The 26,919-nt window shown below is 37.4% G+C and overlaps 1 protein-coding gene across 1 annotated transcript in view; it reads left to right on the top strand.

Annotated features, from left to right (window-relative positions):
• Positions 1-554: 554 nt before the first annotated feature.
• Positions 555-26,919, top strand: part of Ccnb3 (cyclin B3) — a 41,951-nt gene continuing 15,586 nt past the window's right edge. Inside the window, exons 1-7 of the mRNA XM_051178531.1 lie at positions 555-682; positions 3,694-3,774; positions 10,780-10,889; positions 19,273-19,567; positions 19,669-22,311; positions 23,593-23,706; positions 26,143-26,235. Of these exons, the coding sequence (XP_051034488.1) occupies positions 587-682; positions 3,694-3,774; positions 10,780-10,889; positions 19,273-19,567; positions 19,669-22,311; positions 23,593-23,706; positions 26,143-26,235 (3,432 nt within the window). The 5' untranslated portion in view covers positions 555-586. The remainder of the gene's footprint in view (positions 683-3,693; positions 3,775-10,779; positions 10,890-19,272; positions 19,568-19,668; positions 22,312-23,592; positions 23,707-26,142; positions 26,236-26,919) is intronic.

Raw genomic sequence — 26,919 nt, 5'->3', positions numbered from 1 at the left:
AAAATTAGATTATACTATCTTCTAATTGAATGCCAGTTTTGGGTACAGTCATCTGCCATACATACATGGCTGTATGCAGTCATCTTCCTGTATTTTTGTGTAGTGACATAAATTATGTGGACAGGACCTTAAAAAAATATTAAGTTCACCAGGTAGTAAGCATGCTATATAAGTTGTCATATATATTGTATTGTTTCAGTGCACAACTCCTATGTTTGTACCTAGTATTCCTGAGTCGAAACTAGGGACCAAGTCACAGCTGTGGTATGTCTCAATTAAAAGACCCTGTAAATAGAGATAGGTATACTTACTTCTATTTATAGGTATACTTCTGTTTTACAGATGAGGCAGCAGAAGTCCATATTGTTTAAGTCATTTTCTCAGGGTTAATGGCAGTAGAACCAAACTTTGTATCCAGATCTACTCTGTTCTAAGGCATACATTTTCCTAGAGATGCTATAGAAAACACTAAGTTTTCTTGAGAGTGTCTACAGAATTTGGTGGTAATTCTGGTGAATGTTTTTTAAAGCATTTCTTTCTGATTTCAGCTCTGCCTTGGATGAAACACTGCTGAATCTGCCTTAAGATGCCACCACCGCTACTACCCAAAAGCTCCAATCTGGAGCCTGAGAAAGCTCAGTCTAACAAGATTGTGCCCAGTGAGGAAGACCAATCTGAAAAGGTTAAAGCAAATGACTCCTTCCAATAGTGTCTCGTGCAGTCTCTTTATGTGTTACTTTGGTGCTTATCCTGAACTTGGAATCTTTTATGATGTTTGTATTCTTCTGAGAAAGTGACTGTTTCTGGCACTCCTTGGAGTTGAACAATACCTACAGGTTGGAACACAGGGCTAGGAATTAAGTATTTGCTTCAGTAATGGCACATACTTTTAATCCCAGCACTCTGGAGGCAGAAGCAGAATCTTTGTGAGTTGGAGGCCAGCTTGGTCCACAGAGAGAGTTCTAGGACACCTAGAGTTACACAGAGAATCTCTGTCTCAAAAAATAATCAGAAAAAGGAATTAGGTTCAGATTGAACTCTCCCCTAACATGTGCCAGGCCTTAAGTTCTATCCCAGTCATCCCTCCAATGTAACTTGAGCAAAAGGTATAAATGCTCATACTTCAACATGTATGAATGAAGTAAAGGCCATTTACCACATCTTCCAAAGCCAAATAATATTAAATTCTCATTAATAATCATGTCTATACATTTTATTCTTCTAGAAGCTTCAAGTATCTTACCAGGAGGCTGTATTACAATCTTGGTAATACACTTAGTCAGTAAGAATATTATTGTGCTTTTTAAATATCCAGACTGAGTATTCCTAATTTGAAAATCCAACATTTAAAATTTTCAAAGTCTGAAACACATTGAGTGCTGACCTAATTCTGCAAGTGGAAAATTCCATAGTTAATCTCAAGTGATGGAGTTTGCAGTCAGACTGCAGGCATTCTAGTGGCCAAGGTGAGTGTTCAGTGATTTCAGTGGTTGCAAGAATGAGGACAAGTTTGAATTCCTAACATCCATATAAATGCAGAGTGGACATGGCAGGTTGCCTGTAATTCAGAAGGCAAAAACAGGGGATCCCTGAACCAAACTGGCTAGTCACAGTAGCTGTTTAGGCAGACTCTAGATTCAACCGAGGAACACTGCCTCAGTGAATATGCTAGGAGCAATTGAAGGAGATATCAGCCTTAAGCTTCCACATCCACAGACACACATTTGCACATGTACACATATGTACACATATGTGGGCTCACACACATGCAAACATGCATATATATGTATGCACAACACACATACAAAAATGCAGGTCCACTAAAAATATTATATAAAATTGCTTTCAAGCTATACTTTTTATAAGGCATATGTATAATAGAAATATGAAATTTTGGCAATGGGAGGAGAGGGTAATTGAAGAGTAAATATATCAAAGTATATGATATGCATGAACAAATTATCAATATGAAACTAATTGCTTTGAACAGTGAATTGACATTAGTGAAATTCCTTTAAAAGAAAGGCTGGAGAAGTAGCTCTGTGGTTGAGACCTTTGGCTACTCTTAGAAAGAACTGAAGTTCAGGTCCTGGTACTTGTATTTGGTGGCTCACAACTGCTTGGAGCTCCAGCTCCAGGTTATCTGAAGCTTCTGGCTTCTGTGGGTACCCACATTTCTATGCACATATCCATATGCAGAAACACACATGCATGTAATTAAAGTACATTTTAATGCTGGAAAGATTGCTTGGGCATTTACAGTGTACATTGCTTTTCCAGAGGATGTAAGTTCAATTTCCAGCACCCACAGTGGGAGGCTCATAACCACTTACAACCCCAGCTCTAGGGAGAATCCCATGGCTCTGGTCTCCATGGGCACCTGCAAGCATGTGCACATACAAAAACATAAGAACATAGACAAGACATATACATAATTTATAAATAATAAAAATAAATCTTGCAAAAAGAATTAAAGAGAAAGACCCCTGGGTCCCAGTCTGAATATATTTAATTATGTATATGTAAATACTTCAAATGTGAAGAAGCCTAAATCCAAGAAACTTCTATTCCCAAACATGTTAGATATAGGATATTCAACCAGTATTAATCTTCAAGAATATATTGGTACACTTAAACTTTCCTGATTTAACTTTGGGATAGTTTAACTTTGATATTCTGACCCTATTATGTGCTATATTCATCAACATATATGTTTTAACAAGAGTAATATTAATAGTTGTGAATTATCATCAACAGAGGGTTTCCTGAAACAGAGCAGTAGGCCATATCATTTTTTTTTTATTGTGCTGGACATATAACTCAGTGGCAGAGCACTTGCCCATCAGGTACATGGTCCTATGTTCACTCTCTAGCACTGCAGATTTTGCTTTCTTGTGTGTGCAGATAAATGTTTTCTATTAATTTTTACTTCGTCTTAGTAAAATGATTTTCATGTAGGGAATCAGAGACTTTTCCCATGTAAATTTAATCAGGAAAGATTTAACACCTAAATTGACCCTTTGTTTGTATCAAATATTCTTATTGTAGTTATGACATTGTATGTTTTGTTTTATGGCCATTAGTTTTCAAACCCCAACTTCCTTTGGCCACATTTTGTAAGAATAAGTTTTATTGAGTTCAGTTGTCACTATTAATTTTATATTGAGGAGATTATTTCTAACAGTAATGCTAAGTAAGAAGACAAAGTAAACTGACTGTTTTTTAGTCAATTTGAAAGAAAAATAATGTTTTATTATTTCTAATTATTTCTACTAGGATTATTTATCATAAATAAGATTTAGATGAATAGTTTTTTATCTGAAGTAGAAAGCAAAGTAATTCTTAGCTCTCCTAGAATTGCTGGAATGGTATGTTGTATCATGAATACAATTCTCCAAGTTCTTGAGCACTTACTATGTTATATACTGTTAATGGTGTAACTAGCACAAAGCAAGTGATCACATCCCAGTGTTCTGCTTAATAATTGTAAGAACTTGCTTATATAGGTAAGACAGAGTTTGTTCTTATAATTTTAAGAGTTAAATCTGAGATTTAATAGATATTCACCAAATAGAAATTGTTAAAAGATTTTTAAAAAGTGCTATAAGAATAACTTCTCCTAATGTCTAGCTCCATATTGAAGGAAACCCACACACAGCAGAGGCCATGCTCATTTACCTCTTATTTTTACAGAGTGGAGAGGATAACCATACATCTTCACCTTCATTTCAAGACATAGCAAAAAAGAGATCAGCTTTTGAAGATCTCACTAATGTGAGTATGCTAATCCCATTCTTTTCTGTAGTTTTTCACAATCTTTAGATATTTCTTTGCCTGAATGATCTTTCCTGCTTGCCAGCAGACCTTGACTCTCTCAGAATGTTGACAGCAGAATTTATTTAGAATCAGTGTGACACAATTTCACAAGCTATAGAGGCTCTTTTTACTGGAACTTTGGGTCACTTTATATGTTCTCTGGAAACAGTAAACACTGACTAATTATGGAATTGTGAGTAATTACAAAACTATGAGAGATTAAATTTCCCTAAAATCCAGAGATGGCACCTTAGGCTTTGGAATTGCATCATAATAGAATGATTGTAGTCCAGAGTAGCTTTATCAATTAAAGCACTGTGAGAGTTTGGGGCAAGACCATTTTTTCTTTTCTGTGGGACTGTCATTCATCAGCTCTGTATCCCAGGATTTAAATTGTATAATTAGCCCAGTGATTGTGACACTCAAAACTACCTCTCATGTCTATGAAACTACAGAGGAGAGGTCCTGTAGCCATAGACTGGCGGGGCCAGCCATCAACACCCATCACAGAGATCTGAGGAGAATAACTTATGGAGTAAATGGGCAGTATGGGCCAAGTGGCCTCCATATCAATTAAAAATGAGTATTTCCCACTATCTGAACAGTTACCGTAGGCTACTCCATGGTAATTTTGATGGTTTTGTTAGGGGCTAAGGTCCCAGGGCATCATCAGTTTCAGCCACCAGGCTCAGAAAACCTGAGAGATTTTCCTGTGGAGGAGGAACTTGGGGGTGCTAACCTACTTTGATGAGTAAAAGAGGGACAGTTGACCCTCCAGTGTCCTGCCTGTCTACAGTTTGGGGAGGGTCATAGTAGAGGGTAAGATGAGTTTTTCATACAGTAACCGATGTTGCCACATTTGAACCAGGTCTTGGGTGAAGTCTATTTTCTTTGAAAGTGAACTCAAGGCTGCTGTCAGAAGCACTTATTTCTGTCTATCATGGGAAGCTTTGTGGGGGCTTTTCTTGTTCCTTCTTTTTATTAAACACCTTAAATGCCATATTCAGATCTCTGAGGGGTTTTGGGGCCATCATCTACATTGAACAAACTTTAAATTTACTTAAACTTATTTTTAGTTGTTTACTTCAGGTTTAACTTTGACATTATATACAGAAGACTATATAATGGGATATAAAAATTGGTTTCTCCCTCCAGGCCTCTACCTGTAAATGAATTACAATTTATTTAGCATGACTACAAACATGGTTTTGAGCACATTACAGAATTTGATCATTTATAAGGTGATTGACCATTAATTTTATGTTTTAATTATCATTAGCTGCTTACAATGTTAGTAACTTTTGTAAAATTAGGATTCCATAATTTTATCTCTGTTGAGGTTGAGCCTTAAAATTTATAATGTTTTAAATGAAAATACACTTTAAATCATATATACAGTCCACGGGAGAGCTTAGGAACCTCATTTTCCTGACCCTTTTATAGTGTAATTTAAAAAAAATATTGCAGTATTTTATTGCATAATTTTTCCAAATAGCTAAAGCCTGACAAAGTTAACAAAGATATTAAGTGGTTAGACATGTCTTTAAATTAGTTTCTGAATAAACCATTATAAACTTAGCAATTTTTAAACCTTAATTATCAAACATGTTGCTCCTAAATCCTATTTTCTATTAATCTTCTTCATAGTTTTGTCCTCATGTATTGTTTTCCACTCTGAAGACAAAGATTATACAAAAATTCATCCTTAGCTAGGTGGCAGTGGCACATGCCTTTAATCTCAGCACTCAGGAGGTAGACGCACGCCAATTTGTGTGAGTTTGCGGTCAGCCAGGTCTACAGAGAAAGTTCCAGGATAGTCAGGGCTACACAGAGAAACCCTGTATCAAAAGAAAAAAATCAGCCTTATGTGAAATATCTTAAAGACCTGGTGTTTCCTCCTTAATCTAAGGAAAATAAAATTAAAAACAAAATATTAGAGACCTGGTATCACTTCTTTATAGTCTAATAAAAAGTCTATTAAGCTAATAAAAAGTCTATTTTCCTAAATAAGGAGTTGAGTTCAAGTAACATCTGTGGTATGGTATAGCAAATTAAGATTACTTGTACATAGATTTTTAACTATAAACCCTTTTTGTTATAAGTTTTGGGATAACTTTAGCTCTGCTTGGGATTTTACAGACTTTTAAAACCACACTCTGATGGTCTTAGAGATCCCAAGACAAAGAAACCTCACATTTCTGAAAAAGCTTCAAACATATCTGTGAATCTGAATGACAGAACATTTGAAACAAAACCAAGAAAAGGGGAGTGGTATTCAGAGAGCTAAGAAGATGTGATTACATTTAGCCATATTAGTTTTATATATAAATCTCTCTTTATTAAAAATTTTAAATACCATGAGATAAATAATATTGACCTCTGTAGTGTATAGTTTGTTTTTTAGCTATTCTCAGGCACATAATTGTCTTTTTCCTGGGCTGTCCTGTTGTCCTTCTTTTCCCTGTCACAATGTCAGAGGGCAGCCTGACCCAGGACAGAACAAAAATGCTTGGTCTAAAGTGTGCAGGCCAAATCTCATTCCCAGAGCCAGCTTTTCAGTGGAGTAAAACAGCATGTAAAATATTTTAGGATTATCCATACCCCAAAGGTATTTGAATCTCCATATGACTAAACCCAGTAATCAAAAGTAGAGAGGAGAGGGGGAAGCAAAGAAGGTATTTCAGACCATCTGCTTGTTCTGTGGCAGAAACTGTCACAATCTGTGAGAATTTCTAAATCCAACGTGCCATTTTCTTGCCATTGAGAATGATTATCAAGCTTGTGTTGAGGTCAAGCCGCATTTTCAGAAAAAAAAAAAAGTTCAAAGAGGGAAAGAGATTTGAAAAGGCAGGCAAGAGGAGTTGATGAGTCTAATTCTGAATGGTTCTGAATGGGAATCCCATGGGTGGTTAGAGGGAGGAAGGGAGACACCCTTGAAAAAAAGTGTGTCAGCAAAGTCTTAGAAGCAGGGCAAAGAAGAGGCAGAAGAATTAGGAAAGAACATGAAAATAGGAGTCCCCTCAAAGGAGAACACCAATATCATAGGAGTAGAGGTACTGGGTGGGTGATATAGTAAGGGCTAAGTGCCACAGGACAGTCAGGAATAGAGGCATTGGGTGGGTGATAATGGTAAGGGCTAAGTACCACAGGACAGTCTTAATCCAAGGGCATCCCCAGGGGACTGACACTTGTCAGAGATGTGCCCATGATCATGTGGACAGGAATCCCTCCTTCATGTGATAGGGAACCCAAAAGGGTATAGGGTTGCTGTGTGGCATGCCAGTAATGCTTGTTGAGAGAGAGAGAGAGGGGGGGGGGAGGGAGGGAGGGAGGGAGGGAGGGAGAGGGAAGGAAGGAAGTTCTAAGAGGATTTTGAGTAGGTGAGGAGAGATAAGTAGGTTGGTCAGGTAGAGGAGAAAAACAGCTGAAGAGACTAACTCTAAATACTGGAGTCAAATGTGGTGGATGGCAGAATCCAGCAGAGGTCATTGATCTGTACCCAGGAGGGCCAAGTTGACAGTTTGGTTTGGTTATAAGAGGGAACAGGTTCAGGGCTCAAGTGTCTCTTCCAGATTCTGGCACCAGATTCTGGCACTGTAACGAGTACAGTTTTCCGCCTGCTGCCGCCTGGTCTTGTCCTGCCACCGCGCCAGCCCCAATTAATACACAGAGACTCTGTGTTTGATACAATGTTGTTGGCCCTGTTATTTGTTTCTTATGCCATTTGTAACGAGTACAGTTTTCCGCCTGCCGCCGCCTGATCTTGTCCTGCCACCGCGCCATGGCACCATATGTAAGGCACAGTGAAACTATTGAACTAGGCCAATCCATGGGTAGAAAGGCAGTTTTATTTGGGGAACCATACTTCCAGGCTGTTTCTTGCGGGCAGAAAACGGAAAACAGCAGGCATCAGGGAAAACCTTGTCAGTTTTTATGGGGACAGGTAGTGGTGGAAGGGGAGGTGCAGGCCAGAAAAGCCTGGGATATAACATGGAAATTTGATCTGTTGTAGACTGCTGTGTTAATCAGAAACTAGATGCCCTTTGCACTCGATAGTTGACCACTGAGGAAGGAAAAGGGATGGCTTTTCCTGACAAACAGAAATGTGCTTTACAAGATTTCTGAGGATTGCTTAGTTTAGGTTTTTGTTACCTAATAGCAACCTTTCTGTGGCATACCAGTAAAACTCTTGTGGAACAAACAAGAGAGACAAAGAAGAGAGCTCTGGGATGATGCTGATGCTGAGTAGGTGAGAAAGGAAAACTGGGTGGAGCTGGTAGAGGAGAAAAACAGCTGAAGTGACTGACTCTAAATTTTGGAGTTGAATTTGGTGGGTTGCAGAAGCCAGCAGAGGCAAATGATTCATACCCAGGAGAGTTCAGCCTGATTTGAGCCCAGGATGTCCTTTTGGACCATATCAGTGGCACTGCCATTTTAGTGCTATGAGAATTCCAGAGTCACTGTCTAGTTGTGCCAAAAACAGTCACTTAACTTCAACTAAGGTTAAGGTGTTATGAAAAATCAGAAATAGTAAAGTATTGGTAAGTTAATTTAAGAGCAGGAAAAATGTAGTAATTATTCTTAGAAAATCATAATCATAATCGATGCCTAGTGAGTGCTTATGATGTCTTGAATATTACTCTATTAGTTTTCCTTTTTTCAAGCCACTTACTTTTGATATAACCCCATATAATAGATACTATAGTCCTCTCTAATTCACAGATGAGAATCAGTGTTGGTGTTAAAGTCTCTTTCACTTAGACTACAGAAAAGCTTGGTGAGATGTTCTTGCCCTCTTTTGTAAAGTATTTTTGTGATTTTCAAGATACTTCTGTTAGACAATGTTTGACCCCATGAGGAATGATTGTATGAACAAAGTTCTCTACTTTGGATCCCTGTTAATACAATATCTTTTTTGTGCAGATTATAACATATATGTTAATTTTTGCATATTTCAGCTTTACATATGCACACACATACATATACATATACATACATACATATATATATATGCCTGCAGTTTTGTGTTAATTTCCTATCGTGTTAAATAATGGTTCTATGATTTTGGCTGAAATAAGGTAGATATACAATTTAGATAAAATACACAAATTAGAAAAAAAAAGTAGAACTTCCCTTGGTCCTTCACCTGCAGAATCCCTAGGGGGAATGTGTGGTATGGGACAATGTAATTGTTTTGTTTTGTTTTTTTCACTCCTTGCACCCAAATAAATACATGGAAACTTATTTATGAACACAAGACCTTGGTTCGGTTTGTGTATAGCCAGCTTTTCTTAACTAAAATTATCCCATCTACCTTTTGTCTCTTGATTTTTGCCTTTCCTTATTCTATATACTTTTCTTTCCTTTTTACACTGTGACGGGGCTGTGTAGCTGGGTGGCTAGTCCATGGTGTCATCTCTCCTCTTTTTCTCACTCCTTTTTTTCTCTCTTCTCTCTCTTATTTATTCTTTTTGCCTGGCAACTCCACCCATTCATCTCCTGCCTAGCTATTGGCCATACAGGTATTAGACCAGTCAGGTGTTTTAGGCAGGCAAAATAATACAGCTTGACAGAGTTAAACACATGCAACATGAAAGAACACAACTCATCTTTGCATCACTAAACAAATATTCCACAGCATTAGCACATGTAACACAACTAATATTTCATAGCAGGAAAAGTTATGTTTGTGTATTTGTACTTCTATAAGAAAGTATGAATAACTTATACACACAATGTAATTTATTTTTCTATTTATTTTTATGTGTATAGACGTTCACTTTCATGCTTCTGTGGTGCATGCAGAGGCCAGAAGAGATTGTCACATACCATGGAACTGGAGTTACAAACAGTTATGAACTGCTGAGAATCTAACCTAGGTGTTCTGGAAGAGCAGCATATGTTTTTACTTTCTCATTAATCCATCTCTCTCCAGCTCCAACATTAGAAATATATCACTTACAGTTTTAAAATCTAGGAAATCCAATTTGAACATGCCAGTGGATTTGGTATTTGATTGCGGACCACTCCTCATAAATGCTCTTTTCTATCTGTGTCCTCATATGGCAGAAAGGCAAGAAAACTCCCTAATGAATCACATATAAGGGCATTAATCCCAGTCATGAGGTCAGACCATCAAGATATTTATTCAGCACTGTAATGCAGCAGTTTCAAACCAACTCTTCCATATTTATGTCACAAAACAAAGCTAATAAATAGTGTTTCATATTTATTGGTTATATCCACTCCATGGAAACCCATCCTGACTGAGGTTATATAGTCAAGCAATGTACTTATAAATTACTTAGATTAATTTTTCTTGAATTCTTTTTTATTTAATGTGATTATGATAATAATATTTGAAATAAAATTAGGCTCATTTTAAAGGTATAACATTTAAATTGACATTTTTCTGACACCATTCAGATTCATGATTTCTATTGTTTAAAATAAAGTAGTCGTGATTAGTGTAGGTTATACTCTTGAAAGACATATTAAAAATACCATTTCACAAAATAAGATGGTGGTATCATAAGTATATTTGTGTTAGAGGTTTGCCCTGAGTAGCTAGTTGTTCTAGGCAAAACTAGACAGTAAAATTAGTCACGTTTCCTGTATCATCTGTACATTTTAAGTAAAAACGTAAGAAACTATCTTGTCAATTATTCATGAGCCAGTATGCCTGGCATGAAAATCACAATTGAATCCTACATCTCATGGGAACACTTATAGCTGCTACTTATTTTTATATGTATCAGTATTATTGTTCTGATTGCTTAGTGTAGCTCCCACTGTGGTTGGTTGGCCCAGGGCCACATCTGTTATAAAATTTTGAGATTGTTACTCCTGGGAACATCCAAATTACCTGTATAGGATGGAGAAACTGCCATGACTTTCTTATAGGAACTACCTATTTAATAATATGTGATTCTCTTAATTTGCTGTCCTTTCTTTTTTTTCTAGGCTTCTCAAAGTCAAACTGTCCAGTCAAAGAAGGAAGACAATATAGAGCTTAGAAGCCATGTTTCCAAGAGGACAAACAAGGAAGTTGGTGAAATTACTCAGATAAAAACGTAAGAGAAGATTCAACTGGCATTGTCTTATATGATAGACTGTGACATCATTTTGTTTTCATTAAGAATATTTTTAATAAGGCACAGTGGTAACTGCCACATTACTTCTGGGTGCTGATAGAAGACTATCTGTGGTTGATGGAGTTATAGGCCTCTTCTCTCTTCCTTTTTCTCTGGACTGTGTGTGTTAGTCCATAAACTGAAAATGTTATCATCATTGCAGAATTGGACAAGATGTCATATTTGATTTAGCTCCTGTTCAAAATAGTCTATGTGGGGGAGCATGGAGTCAACCTAAGTTTTTATGAAATGTCAGTAGCTACCTAATAGTGAAAGACCTGCTGAGCATGGACCTTTACACTCCCATGCAGGAAAGGCGACACCCCAAATCACTCACAAGAAGCAGTCTTGATGAAAAGCATGAGGACTTTTAATTCCAAGTGCACTGGGGTCCACAGTCATACACCATGCAGGGGTAGAGGACTGAGGACCTTGATGGCAGAATTGAGACAGTCTTTATAGGATTTACAACAAAGCCCACACATAGGTCACTGTGGCAGGGGTTTCACAAGCAGTTTACGAAGTCAGATGAGCGGTTAGCCAGCTCATTTTCTGTTATCTTACTAGGCCAGGATTACGTACTCAAGGGCCTGTCTGCCGTAAGCAGCAAGGACTGTGACCTTGCCTATTTACTGGCAGAGGACAGGGTCTGGAATTTGTGGATTTTAGGGCTTTTTAGATAGTATTTTTAAACTTCTAGCTTCCTGGGGTGATTGGAGAGTTAGGCTGTATTTTCTATCCTTTCAATAGCACACAAGTTTGATCATCTAATTAGAAACTTTGGGAGACACTCCTCTTGCTACTGGACAGAAATTATTGTCTCTCTGCATCCTTAACATGTGCCTTTCAGTTATTAGAGGTTCTCCTACAAGTAGATTAGAAAAAAAAAAAAAAGAATTTGCCCTTAGGATACCTTATTCTTAAAAGCTACTGTGAAGCCTTTCTACATTCTCCTCTTAGTACTTCTTATTTTGGCTAGCAATAAACATTTATTAATCATATACAGCTACACTCTTGACTTTCCACAATGTCTGTTGTTGAGTTTACACTGTCAGCATAGAGTTAATTATCAACTTTTCTTTGAGCCTTGGGTTTTACTATGTTGTCCACACTGGCCTAGAACTCATGAACCTCATGCCTCAGCCTCTCCCATATGTTAGGACTGCAAGTGTGGGCCACCATGCCGGGTATATATTTGTTGTCTGTTACTGTACAGAAAAAGTGTTGATTCCTTCCTATCAAAATTACTTGGTCTTGCTCTCTTCTAAAGCTTCAGATGTGGTTGGGCATTCACAGATACCATTGCACTGTTTTTAAATTTTCTTTCTTAAGTAAATATACAGAGTAATGAGATTTACTAGTTTGTTCGTGCCTATGTGGCTATATTCTGTTATACTTTGTTAGCCTTACACATTACCCTCATTACCCTTCTTTGGACCCTATGTGTCTTTCAGGCTGGTTCTGTTTTCCCTAACCAAGATGGTCTCCCCTTCTGCTTTCATGCCACATAATTCCATTGCCCTTTCTCTCCACCCCTCTTCTTTAAGGGTTTCTCTTTATTCTAATTAATTCTAATTACTTCTTTTTTGGGTTTTTTTGAGACAGGGTTTCTCTGTAACTTTGGAGCCTGTCCTGGAACTCACTCTGTAGACCAGGTTGGCCTCAAGCTCACAAAGATCTGCCTGCCTCTGCCTCCCGAGTGTTGGGAATAAAGGCGCTCACCACCAACACCCAGCTCTAATTACTTCTTAGGTACTGACCAATATGTACTTAAATAAATTAGACAGATGACTGTAACAAACCTAAGCATAGCTTCTAATGAATAAGGTAAAAAAAAGTTTGGAATTCCAGAAATGAACTAGCATGACTCATGCTGCTCCCTTGCTTTTTTTTTTTTTTTTTTTTTTTGCCTTCTCTGTCCCTCCCTCTATCTCATTCCTCCTCTACTTAAGTGTACCTTTGTACTTACCATTAGAGATACCATTCATTACCTTACTTTCAAAGGCTGGGCCTAGGTACAGCAGGAAGAAAGGTGAAGAAAAGAATCAGGTCAGGTACTTTCAGTGAGCTTTGAAACCCAAAATACTCCTTGTCCTGAGGTCAGAACAGAAGCAATCTACTAAGGCCTGTGGAAGAAGCTGTCTTCCCCTTATGGGATATGGAAATACTGGAAGACCTCTTTAAAGGATTTATTTTCATTTCTAATAATGTGTATATGTCTCTGTGGGAGTATGCATATGTGAGTGCAGGTGTCCATGGAATCAATGATATCATATGTCTTCAGAGCTGGGAACCTGTTGATGTGACTACTAGGAAACAAACTTGGGTCTTCTGTAATATCAGTAGGCATTCTTAACTGCTGGGCCATTTTTCTAGCCCCTGAAAGAGTTGTTTTTTTTAAATCATAGAAGTTTAATTCACATATAAGTACATTATTTATTTACTTCCTTTCCTTCCTCCATCCCCAAACCTTCTTATTCCTTTTCAAATTCATGGCCTCTTTGATAATTATTGTTTATTTATATACACACATAATTATAAAAACAGAGCCTGTGAGTCCATTTACTATTGCTTATATGTACATGATTTGAGGGTTGACCAATTGGTATAGGCTAACCAATTAGGGGACTCATCCATCACTGGGTAAGACTAATTCTCCCTCTCTCAGCAGTTATTAATTGCCTGCTGTTCTTATTGTAAGAGTGGGGCTTGGGAGATTTTTTTGCCTCCACATTAGCATGTCTGTTAGTGTTGTCATTTATTGTTCAGCTTCTGTTGAGCCAGTCACATTGTTGAGATTTCATGGATATAGCTTTCCTGTCATTTGTAGGAGGCACATCTCACAGCAGCTTTCCTGGTCCTCTGTCTCTTACAACTTTCCCATCCCTCCTCCCACAATATTTCTCAAATATTGCAGGACTTATGTTGTAGGACTTGCATTATACGTTTATCAACTGAGGGTGGGTACCCTGTCATCATTTGATTTCTGCATCTTGACCATTTATGGTTTTCGTTAATGCTCTCCACCTGCTACAAAGAGGACCTTCTTAGAGGAAAGGTGATGGTTACACTTATTGTGCTTGTAAGAATACATTTTAGAATGCAGTTAGGAATTATGCTGGTCTAGTGACATATGCAATTGTGCATTCTTCTCTATGATTGATAACCTCACTAGCTCTGGGAAGTTGGCTTGGTTTCCAGTATGAGATATCATTTTCTTCCTGTTGAGGTGGCCTTAAGTCTAATTAGATAGCTGGTGGTTACCACCAATATAAGAGTGTCACTATTGCACTTTTAGGGCTATCTTGTCATGCTGGTCATTGTTTTGGTTTACATGTATTATAACTGGGTAAGATTGTTGATTGATTCCCTCTTTTGGAAGCTGTCATGACACCTTCTAGTACTATGAAAGCTAGACTTTGAGGATGAAGCTTTCAGATCATATCCATTTCAAATCTTTCAAGTCTTCTGTTCAAGATATGTGGTGTCTTCAGCAATAGGTTTTACCATCAACCTCTTGGAGGCAGCCAAGGATAACAACAGTAGCCTATATTGTTTTGGGAGTCTCTGGAACTACCCTGACCAACACCTTAAAAAGAGGTTTCTCATGCCTCGTTCTGTGTGTTTTTGTTGTTGATAGTCTGTGGTTCTTGCAGAGAAGGGGGAGCATCATCAGCCCAAGTGGCATAACTTTAGATAAATATACATTTTAGGTAAATATAAAATGAAATGACTCCTCAAGGCCTCTGTAAATATCCTGAATGATATTTGTCTCTCCTCCCTCTTTTTCTTCTGTGTTGATCTTCTTCCCCACTCCCAAACTCAAGACCCCTCCCTTTCTTCCTTTTCCCCTTTCATTACACCTTCATCCTGCTAGTCCTTTCTCTAGCCTCACCACCAATGGTCTTTTCTCACTTTTCTGATTTCTTTGGTTATTGCAGGTTCTACATTCACATCTGATGATTTGGAGGTATAAAGCAGAGACGATAGAAACATGCAGACTTTTTCTTTATGGGTGTGAGTTAGCTCAATCAACATAATATTTTCCAGTTTTGTCCATTTACCTGCAAATTTTGTGTATCATCATGTATATGTACCACATTTTCCTTATTCATTCATCTGTTGAAAGACATTTAGGTTGCTTATATTTCCTACATATTGTGAATAGTAGAAATACAAACATAACTGAGAAAGATCCTTGCAGTAGGATGGTAAGTTCTTTGGGCAAAGGAGTAGTATAGCTGGGTCATATTGGTGCACTTATTTTTAGCTTTTTGAAGATTCTCCATAATGACTTCTTAATTGGCTTCTCTAGTTTGCATTCCTAAAATAATGAATGAGGGTTCTGCTTCTCCACATCTTATCCACCATCTATGGTCAAATGTTTTTTATTTACCTTAGCCTTTCTAACTAGAGTAATATGAAATCTCCAAGTTGTTTAATTTGTATTCCCCTAATTGCTAGAGATGAACACATTTGGAGATATTTCTTAGCTAATTTTATTTCTTCAGTTGAGAATGCTTTGTTTGAATCCATCACCCAGTTTTCTTGACTCGTGTGTGTGTGTGTGTGTGTGTGTGTGTGTGTGTGTGTGTGTGTGTGTTCTTTATGTACTCTGGATATTAATTCTTTGTCAAATGGGTAGCTGGCAGAGAGTTTCTCCCATTCTGTGAGCTTTGTTTCTTCTTGATTTATTGTTTCCTTATCTGTGCAAAAGCCTTATGTTTTATGAAGTCCCACTTGTCAATTGGTGGCTTTAATTCCTGAGTAAATGTAGTTCTATTTAGAAAGTCCTTTCCTACCTGTATATCTTGTATGTGCAGCCTATGTTTCTTCTAGCAGTTTTAGGTTTCAAATTGAAGCCTTTGGTGTTCTTGGGTCTAATTTTTGTGTAGTGTGATAGATATGGGTCTAATTTTATTCTTCTGCATGTGGGCATTCAGTTTTCCTAGCATCATTTGTTCAATTTTATTCTTCTGCATGTGGGCATTCAGTTTTCCTAGCATCATTTGTTCAAGATGTTGTCTTTTCTTCAATATATATTTCCAGCTTCTTTATCTAATATCAGATGGCTCTAGTAACTTCTACTAATGTTTGGATTTTCTATTTTATTTCACTGGTCTACATATCTGCTTTTGTGCCAGTACTATATGATTTTTAGTATTATAGATCTATAGTATACCCCCCTGATTTTGTGTATTGAAATCTTGCTTAACTTGTCTATTAGTTATAACTGTTTTGTGTGGATTCCTTGGAATTTCTCTATATAAGATCTAATGTGATAATATAGATAATTTTGATTATTCCTTTATAATAGGGATGCCTTTATTTAATTGTATTATCTAATTGCCTTGTCTAGAATGTTGGTAAAATGTAGAAGTGGCAAGAATTGGTCATCCTTGATTTTTTGCTGATGTCATGGGGAAGGCATTGATCTGTCACTATTAAATGTAATATTAGCCTTAGAGTTTTTATAGATGCCTTTTTATCAGGTTCAAGAATCTCATTTCTTCTTTAAATGTATGTTTGAGAATTTGATGCATGTGTGTACCATAGCTGCATCTTTTCTAACCCTTCTCCCCTATCAAATTCCTCTTGCATCCCATCCTCTCAACCATCTTCACTAGAATTCATTATTTCTGTCTATCTGTTGTCTGTCTGTCCATTGGTCTGTCCATCTGTCTATTGTCAGTCTGCCTATTGTTTATCCATCTCTTTGCCTGTCCAATGGTCAGTCTGACTCTCCTTTGTTTGTCTAGATAAGCACACACACACACACACACGTGTGCACACAAAACCATACACAAACAGCCTATTGACTCTAGTGTTTGCCTTTCCTTTAATTTTTTTCATATTTTCTCACGTATGTATGTATATATATATATGTATATGTATATATATGTACATATATATATATGTGTGTGTGTGTGTGTGTGTGTGTTTCTGTTCATTACACGTTCATTACAAGGATTGAATGCTGAGCAACAAGCATCTTTACAAGCCTGATGAACCATCTTGCCAGCCCAAGAATCTCACTTCTTTTACAGGTTGCTAAATGGTTTTTATTGTGAAAAAGTGTTGAATTCTGTGAAATGATTTTTTATGGATCTATTGATAATAAATGACATTGATTTGTTCTGTTATTATGGTGTAATATTTGAAATTTGGATGTTAAAATAACTTTACACTTCTAAGGTATCTACTTGATTATGGTGTATCATCCTTTAAAAATCCATTTCTGGATTTGTTATTCTAGTATTTTGATGGGGGTTTTTACATCTATCTCCATAAGAGGTAATGGTTTATAATTTTCTTGCCATTTGATACTGTTGTTCTTTTGGTATCATAATACCACTGGCCTTATAGTGTAAGTTAGAAATGGTTTCTACCTTTCTTTTGTTGGTGGTGGTTTTTTTGAGACAGGGTTTCTCTGTGTAGCTTTGGAGCCTGTCCTAGAGGTTCTGTTTTGACTTTTCTTATTTCTTAAGAGAGTCAATGAGGAACTGGTTTTAATTTCTCTATAAGTTTTTGATAGAATTCACCAGTGAATTGATCTGAGCTTGAATTCTTCTTTGTGGTTAGATTTTTCAGTTGCTAATTAAATTCCTTTATGTGATACAAGTCTAACTAATTTTTTTTTCTTCTTTAGTGAATTTTGCTAGTATGTTACCTTCTACAAATTTTAATCATATAATTCTAATGAACTGTTATATAATTCCATTGAACTACTCTTAACATTCCTTTAAGTGTCACTAAACATATTATTTTGTCAGCTCTTCACAACAAACTTATTTAAGAGGTGTACATTTTATCCTCATTTTATAGGCAGGAAACCTGATGCACCGAATTAATTTGTCCAAGATTACCTGGGTCCTAAATGAGGACACAGGAATTGAATCTTGGCAGGCTAGCTCCTGACAATACATGTTTTTATTATACCTATATTATCCGAAGACCTGGAAATGACTTCTAAATGTCCTCACCAGGAAAGCCTGTTTTGTCGAGCAGAATCTTATAAGGCGTTTCCTTTTAATTAATTGTTAATTTTTCTTTTTAAAAGATATTATTTATTTATTATGTATACAGTGTTCTGCCTACATGTATGCTTGCAGACCTGAAGAGGGCACTAGATCTTATTAAAGATTTTTGTGAGCCACCAAGTGGTTGTTGGGAATTGAACTCAGGACTCTTAACCTCTGAGCCATCTCTGTGACCCAATTGTTATATTTTATAATACAGTGATTTAAAAATTCTAGAGCTATCAACTCTGTGTAATCTTAAAAAATGTCAACATCTTCAGAGCAAACTGTATCTAGAGGTTTACTTTTTCGACTCTCCATATACCAGTGGTTCTCAGCCTTCCTAATGCTGTGACCCTCCCTTAATACAGTTCTTCATGTTGTGGGGATCCCCATCCATCAAATCATTTTTATTGCTACTTCATAACTGAAATTTTGCTACTATTATGAATCATAAATATCTATGCTTCCAGAGGGTCTCAGGTGAAAGAATTTTTGACACCCAAAGGGATTGACCCACAGGCTGAGAACCACTGCCCTACACTCTAGAATCCTATATATTTCATGTGAATTGACTCATATAATGAAATCTTTAGAGCAGAGGTATTTATACCCGGTGTTCAGAATGGTAGGATGGTGGTTTTTTTTTTTTTAACTTCCCTTTAGTTCTTATTTTGACTTGTATTCTTCAAATGATTTGATTATGCTATATTAATCACTCTCATTAATCATGAAATCCTATTTAAAATAGAGATTTAGATTTGACATATGTGACACATTTCTATTTTGATCTCTCTATTTCCTTCTTTGAGAAAACATCTTCAGAATACTCCTTCGTGTAGAAAATGTTGTTAGGTACCATCAATGTTAATTACCAGTCTTCATCTCTCATCATCCTTCAAACAATAATAATTTCAACGTGCATTTTATTAGAGGCATGGTGTGGTTAGGCAAAGATAAATAACTGTTTCTAGTAAGAGTGATCAATACATATACAGGTAACTCATTCATATAAGTATTATAATAGAAACTTAGTATATAAATAATGGTAGTAAGTCAAATGAGAGAAAGTAAAACATGGATCTCATGGGAAAAGTAGAAAAGTGTAAGGATATAGGCATAGAAACTATACAGTGTGCCACTAACTTGGTTCAGCATGTTTTACATTTTTTTTTTTTTTTTTTTTAGTTTTTCTATCTTGGTGTTATAGCTCTTTCCCTTTCTTTTAGTTAATGTAGCAACAGAATGAAATGGTGGGTGAGCACTAGGAGTGATATTGTTCTTACACTTTGTTTCATTTACAGTTCTAAGGTGGGACTTGTCACCTCACTGTCAAACATGGAGAAACAGTCTAAAGCACTTACTACTGAGAAAGCATCTGTTTTTCAAAAGACATTAGTTTTAAATGAGGAAACTGCTACTGAAGAGACAAGATTTATGAAGAAGACATCACAGAGGCGTGCATATCATCAGGAGACATTTCAAATAGAGCAGTCACTAACCTTGATGGAGGAGACGGAAGTTTACGATGGGCTTGATATAGAGCCAATGGCTTTAGAAATGATGGATAATCCTGAAGAAGCAGATGCCATTGAGGAGGTAGTATGCTTAGAGAATCAGATTTTTTTCTTTCATAGATGCAGCTTCACCAAAAGTTGTTTGGGAAAGTCTAAAATTCTACTAATTATTTTCATTTACAGATGATTGATTCAAAGAAACCTGCCACCAGGAAGGCAGCTTTCACCTCGAATGCTTTCACCTCAAGTCCATTATCTTTAAAGAATAAACCTGCTGTTCAAGAAGAGAAGTATACAATTCAGGGGAAGAATTCATTCAAGAAGAAATCATTAGCATTAAAGGTGGTGACTACTAGAGAGAAGTCAGTGATTAGAAAGCCATCCTTCAAGAATAAGCATCCTGCCACTGAGAAATATAATATTCAAGGGGAGGCAAGCATCTTGAAGAAGCCAAGGGTGTTACAAGTGACTACATATAATAAAGATGGCATTGTAACAGAGCCAGTTGCTTTTAAAGGGAAACATAGTACCAATGAAACAACTCACACAAAAAAGCTATCATCTTCTAAAAATAGTCGTGACACTCAGGGAAGCAGCATTAATTTTAGGTCACTAGGAGTTCAGCCAGTCACCCATGAACATGAGCCATTGTCCTTTAAGAAGTCTACCACCAAGAAACATTCCCATTTCCAAAAGCCATCTGTATTGTCAGACAAGAACGTTGCTCACGTGGGGATGGCCACTGTGGAGAAGTCCTTGGCTCTGCAAAAGCCTACCACTGAGGAAGTGGTATTGCATTTTAATGTAGCTCCAGTTTTGAAGAAGCGGTATAGCATGGAAGAGGCCCCTCGCATAAAGAAGCACTCACCTCTAAAGAGGAAGCAGCACCTCCCTAAAAGTAAATATTTCTTCAATAACCCTGCAGTGCAAGAGCCAGTTACTAATGAGCCATTATCCTTCAAGAAGTCTACAACTGAGAAAGAGCCCCCTTTCCAGGTGCCATCTTTATTACGAAAGAGGCGCACTAGTCCTGGGGTATTGTCCAAGTCGAAGAAGCTCTGTGCCCCTCGAAAGCGTCACTTGGAGGAGGAGTCACGTTGTCGGTTAGCTTCAGCTTTTAAGAAACGGCGCATTATGGAGGAGCCAGCCTTTACCCACAAGCCCTTAACTGTAGAGATGCCGCAGACTTTTTCTCAAGGGACAATGTTCCATTTAAAAAATCCACCAGTATTACAGACAGACACTTCAGCAGCAGAGTCACTGGCTAAGGAGCCACTGCCCTTTAAGACAGAAAATACAGCTATACCGAAAAAAAAGTGTGCTACTCATATACTCCCCCTCTGGCCAGCTCAGGCAGAGTGGCTGGAAAGAACTAATGAAAATAGGAACTTGTTCTCTACAAAGCCTGGATCACTTAGAAATGAAACTATAACTGGTTTCCAAGAGAATCCATCTTCACTGAATGAAAAGTACTCCATTCCACAGAAACGATCCCTCTCAATGCCATTGGCCTCACAGACGACCACCAGTCAAGAAGGAGCATATAGTAAGGAATCATATAGTAAGGAATCAGCGACTTTATATGATGACAAGATGTTCTTCTCTCCAGAGCTATTTTCTCCTTATAGTTCTGCTGATGAAGATACCTTTAAATTCCAGATGTCTTTAGACTTGCAAGAGAAGACTGATAGAAAAAAGGACTCCCACAGACAACTGTTTGACTCGCAGGACAGTGTTTCTGAAGAAGAGGCCTTTTTTAGAAAGCTCTTTTGTAAGGACAGATATCCCTCCTCTGAGGAATCGAGCCAAGAGAAGATCATTGCTCTAGAGCAGGAATTTGTCTTAAAGAAGGTATTGGAAGAGAGCAGCAGTTGTGATGTTGATGAGTCCTTTAGTTATCACTCACTGAACTTTCAAAGCTATCCCAGCACTAAGGAGGAGGCCTCTGTGGAACCTTTAAACATTCAGGAGGAACTCAGTATGGAGAAAATGGCTGTCCTTATGCAGCCATCGATCACACAAGATAATTCTTCTGAGGAGGCTGTTCTTACAAAGTACACCACTGACACACAAACTCACTCCAAGCAATGCTGGACCTTGCAGGAGACAGCAAGCATCAAGGAGGCGGCAATTGTGGAAGAGCCCTTAGCTTCACAGGAGGAGAGGCCCCAAGCTGAGCTGGTGACTGTCCTGAAGGAGCTACTGGTCATAGTGAAGAAGCCCAGTGTGGAGAAGGTAGCCTTGACCTTTCAGGAGAAACCACCAAGTAATGTAGAGGTTCTCTTGAAGGAAGTATTGGAATTGGTGGAGAAACCTAGAATCGAGGGAGAATCTGTGTTGGAGGATCCTTTGGCCTTGCAGGAGAACCTGAGCACTAAAACAGAGGCTACCTTGAAGGATCCAATGGCCTTGAAAGAGAATCCCAACATCGAGAAGGCAAGTCCCAAGGAGGTTTTGACTTTTGATCAGAATCCTGACATTGGGTATGATGATGATGTAGCCAGAAAGACATTAAATGTTGAGGAGGAGTCCATGGATATACTGGCATTGAATGAAGGACTCACTGCTGCAGACCAATTGTCCTTTACAGATCTACTAGCTTTTGAAGACACTAGTATTATTGATGAAGAGGAATTTTTCAAATCATTCCTTGTCTTTCCACATGAGACTAACCCTCAGATGCCCACCAATGATTTAGAATCCAGAGCAGGTGATTCCAATGCTCTTGTGCCCATTGAGGAGAAGTTTGATCCTGTCATGAATTCCAGTCCATATGAATCTTCTTCCAAAGACCTGCAGTCATCTGTGGGTGAAAAGCAGACTGAGGTATTTATTTATTTTTTTCTTAAATTAGGTAAGGCATTTTGTCTAATTTAGGTAAGTTGTTTTATCTAATTTAAGACAAACTATTGTTTACCAAAATAGTTCTTTTAAATATGGTTTTGAATATTGAAGCCAGGGCAGAGCATATGCTCGGCCTAAGTTTGCAACATTAACCCCAAAAGAGATTATTTAAGAAGTATTTTAATGAAGGATGTGCACAAGTGCATGTGCATGTGTGCGTGTCTGTCTGTCTGTCTGTCTGTAGGTATGTCTATGCATGTGATTTCAGGTGCCTGTATAAGCCAGAGGCATTGCAAACCCCCAGAGCTGGAGTTTATAGTCAGTTGTGAACTGCCCAGAATGGTTGTTGGGAACTAAACTCGGGTTCTTTGCAAGAGTAGTGGGTGCTGTCAGCCACTGAGCCATAATCCCAATATCTCAAACATGTTCTTATGTGCTGCTTAAGCAAGTAACTAAGCAGTGTGTACTATGTTGTGGAAAGAGCCTCCATTCAGTGAGAGATTATATTTCTTTGGTTACCTTTTGATTTTATTTAATGAATGGTAATACATAATCTCCTCTTTCAAGCTACACAACTCTTACATATATGTAGAGGGCCTAGGTCAGACCAATGCAGGCTCCCTGGTTGTTGGTTTAGACTCTGTGAGCTCCTATTAACCCAGGTTAGTTTATTATATGGGTTTTCTTGTAGTGTCCTTGACCACTCAGGCTCCCACAAGCCTCCCTTCCCCTCTTCTGCAGGATTCCCCAAGTTCTGCCTAATGTTTGGCTTGGGTCTCTGCATCTGTTTCCATCAGTTGATGAATGAAGCCTCTCTGGTGACTGTTGGGCTAGGCACCAATCTATGAGTATAATAGAATATCATTAGGAATTATTTCATTGACATTTCCCCCAGGTATGTTTGGTTCTATCCTAGGTTTCTGGGCCACCCAGCATCTGGGTACTGGAATTCCAGACAAAGTCAGGTGTTGGCTCCCTCTCATGGCATGGGTCTCAGGCTGGACCAGTCATTGGTTGGCCACTCCCACAATCTTTATGCCAGCTTTACCCCAGCACATCTTGTACTCAGGAATGAAGATAAGATGCTTAAGTCAAAATTTATATGCAGTAAAGGTGCACAAATCATCAATACAAGCAAATATATTAACATACATAAAACATTTCTACTACCCCTAGAAAGTTCCCTCCATCCCTTTCTAAACTAGTCTCCTGCCAAAAATCATGGAACATGCATTCAAAATTTTTGTCTTTTGTTCTAAACAGATAATCATACTAGATGACAGTGACACAGTGGAAAGTATCGAAAAGGAAGACCGCAATCCAGCACTCAACTCTGTATATGTCAAGGAAATCTTCATTTACTTGAGGAAGAGAGAGGTGGGTATGTAGGTTACTGAAGGTAGACAGGGATTTCTAGTTCTCATTTCCTTCCCATTCTCTCCTTCAGCTACTAAATTGAAGGGGGGACTGATAATGATGTAGAAAACAATAGTATCTGTGATGACTACTTATTGGTAGCTTACTGTGAGTTGACCACCATGTTGAAGGATTTGTAGACATTATCTTAATTCTTCCAAAAGTTTCTTGATGGTGGAGATTATTATCTCCATTTTAAATTACAGGTAAACTACCCAGAGTCATCTATATTACATGGTAGAATTGAAATACTAACAAAAGTCTGATTATCGTGAAGACCATGACCTTGCAACTTCTAAGTTGCACCTAAGACATAAAAATCATAAGTAGCTTGTCTCTGAGTAACTTTTATTAGAGATCTTTTTCCTTGTTTTCCTATGTTTCTGACATTGTATGTAATACTCACACCTGTTATTTCAACTTTCCAACTTGGTGCAGTATTCTTTGCCTTTGAAAATAAAAAGTCTGCTTTAAATATTAGTTCCAAATTTTCTTCTCTTTTTCAATGAAACAGATAAGAGCAAGATTATCTACCAAGTGGAAGTTTTAGCAGACTCTATATATGATGGTGAATGAATATCTCACACTCTCTCTAGAGAGAATTGATTACCTGATTTTATAGTCCACACCTTTCTAACGCACAGATACTTCTTGACATATGAAGAGGATAAAATCTAAATAAACTAAATAAGCTAAATAAATATCTAGCCTCAGCCAGAGTATTCACTGTAAAATGTAGATTGATGAGAGAATTCATTGAGAGAATTATGCCACTTATTTTTAGCTCTGAAAAAAAGATCAAATTTAAAAACCAGTAGCTACGTTTCTACTGAATGTGTCTTGTATTATATCTATCATAATGTACAAAAATTAAGTTGAAATAATTCAGTACCATCTGTAACTTAGAGAAACCAAGAGACATCTCTGTATGTTTGCTTGAGTCTTGGCTTAGCAGTATCAGATGAAATCTGAATTTTTTCTGTTTCCTGGTTTTTATTTTTTTTTTTTTGAAAATGAATTTTTTTCATACAGTATATTCTTTCTTAAGGTAAAGTAAGTTGTACTTTTTATTTTATTTTTTAGGGATTAAAGTTTATTTTTTTTTCATCAAAGCTAGTACAACATTTTGTGAGGTAGCAACCGCCTGCCCATTTCTCTAATTCACTTCAGCAGTTTGATTAGATTCTCACACTGAGCATCCAAAGTTCACATCAGATTCCTCAGATAAATGGCTCAGTTATACAATACTATACCAACTCCATATGTCAATCATAGACAAGGTATCCTGGATGTCCATATGATAACACATTTCATATCTCCCAGGGTTTCTCATGCTATCATTTTGAACTAGAATGTTCCACAAAGTCTCAGTCCCTAGTTTGAGGCAATACCAGGAGATAACATAACCTTTAGGAGGTGGGTCTTATAAGAGGAGATTCAATTATCAGAAGAATGCTTGTAGAGGGTATTTGGATACCATAGACCCTTTGATCTCTGTACTTCCTGGCTGCCATATGTTATTGGCATCATGTACTACTTTACCAGGAACCACACTTCATACAGCACATTCTGATCGTGGTTTTCCCTCCCTCATCTACTCCCAGATCCTCCTACCTCTGTCCATCCAGCTCCGTGCCCTCTTTCCTCATTCTCTGAAATCTTTTTTTGTTTTTGGAAAAATATAAGCTATTTCATTAATTCTTTGAGAATTTCAATTAATGTATTTTGACCATATTCACATTCCTTCCAGCTCCTTCTAGATATATCCTTACCTGCATACCAAGGGATGTAGATTGGGCTGAAGATCTGTACCAGGGGTTGTACTCATAGGAGCCGTGACATCTCTGGGTAGCATAGTGGGTGGGGTAGATCGCAGACTAGCTCTGGGGTCCATACCTGAGTTTGAACTCACAGGGTACCATATGGTTCACAAAATGGCCAGTGGTGTGGCTGAGGGGTCAGACAGGTGGGTAGACTGGCTCTGATGGGTCTCACTGAAAGTCTTGTCATAAATGGAGAAGCTAAGCATAGATTTCTAAATGAAAATATGGAATTTTAAATGACATTTGAGTACTACATATGTATGCCAAAGTTGAATAAGCATTGGTCTACACAGCATGGTATAGTGTTTTAGACTGGATTGCAAAGAAGTATTATGACTCTTTTAGTATTCATTGACAGCCATGGGTAGGTTCCCCAATATCTCATATGATACTTAAATATTTTATATGTGCATTTCCCAAAGATAGCTTGAACTTGCTGAGAAAAAGATATTCTGATATGCTTACATCTGATACCAGTTGAAAGTAGTGTGTTAGAACCATGAAAAAGAAGTTAATTGTGAAAATTTTGAAGTACAAGAATAGTTTATTAACATTTCTTTTTCAATACTGCCAGGAAAAGTTCATAGTTATGAAATACATGGACAGACAGATGGAACTCACCAGTGATATGAGAGCCATTCTTGTGGACTGGTTGGTGGAAGTACAGGTAAGCATAGCAAGTGCTACCTTAAGAAGCTGTTGTTTCCCTTTTCAGTTAAATTAAACATACGAAAAACATACTGGATCTATAGAGCTGAAGAAACTATAATTTTTAGGCATGTATTGTTTAAATGGCAAAATAAGACAGGAAGACAAGTAAACACAATTATAAATCCTGATGACTGTTACTGGCATTTGGCTTATATATTGATGATTTGGTAGATTTTAGCTTCTGATTGACTGTAAATTCAGCTTCTCTAATTGACTGATACTCAGTTGTTTGGTTATAAGGTGGGGTTACAACTTTTACAGGTTGTAGTTCACTATGCAGATAGTTGGCTTTAGCCAAACTTGTTCAAGTACAGAGGCTGGATTAAGGCAAATTACTTTCACTTCAATACTCTTTATTCTCTAGGGGCAAAAGCTATACATTATTTGAAGTGTATCCTTTCAGATCATTTTCTGTACATTTTGTTGTTAAAGTTCTGCTGTCTCTTGTTTATGTCAATAATACACATTCAACCTTAAACTTTAAATCCTTCTGCCTCAGCTTTCTGAGCACTGAGATCACAGGCCTATGCTATTATATATACACCTGCATTTCTTTTTTAAAAACCATTTTTATTAATTTAGTTTTTACATTCCAATCCCAGTTCCCTCTTCCCACTACCTCCACTTCTTCCCATCCCAT

Source organism: Phodopus roborovskii, unplaced genomic scaffold (assembly GCF_943737965.1).
Source record: "Phodopus roborovskii unplaced genomic scaffold, PHOROB, whole genome shotgun sequence".
NCBI lineage: Eukaryota > Metazoa > Chordata > Mammalia > Rodentia > Cricetidae > Phodopus > Phodopus roborovskii.
The sequence above is the reverse complement of the archived record's forward strand: the minus strand, read 5'-3'. Positions and strand labels throughout refer to the sequence as shown.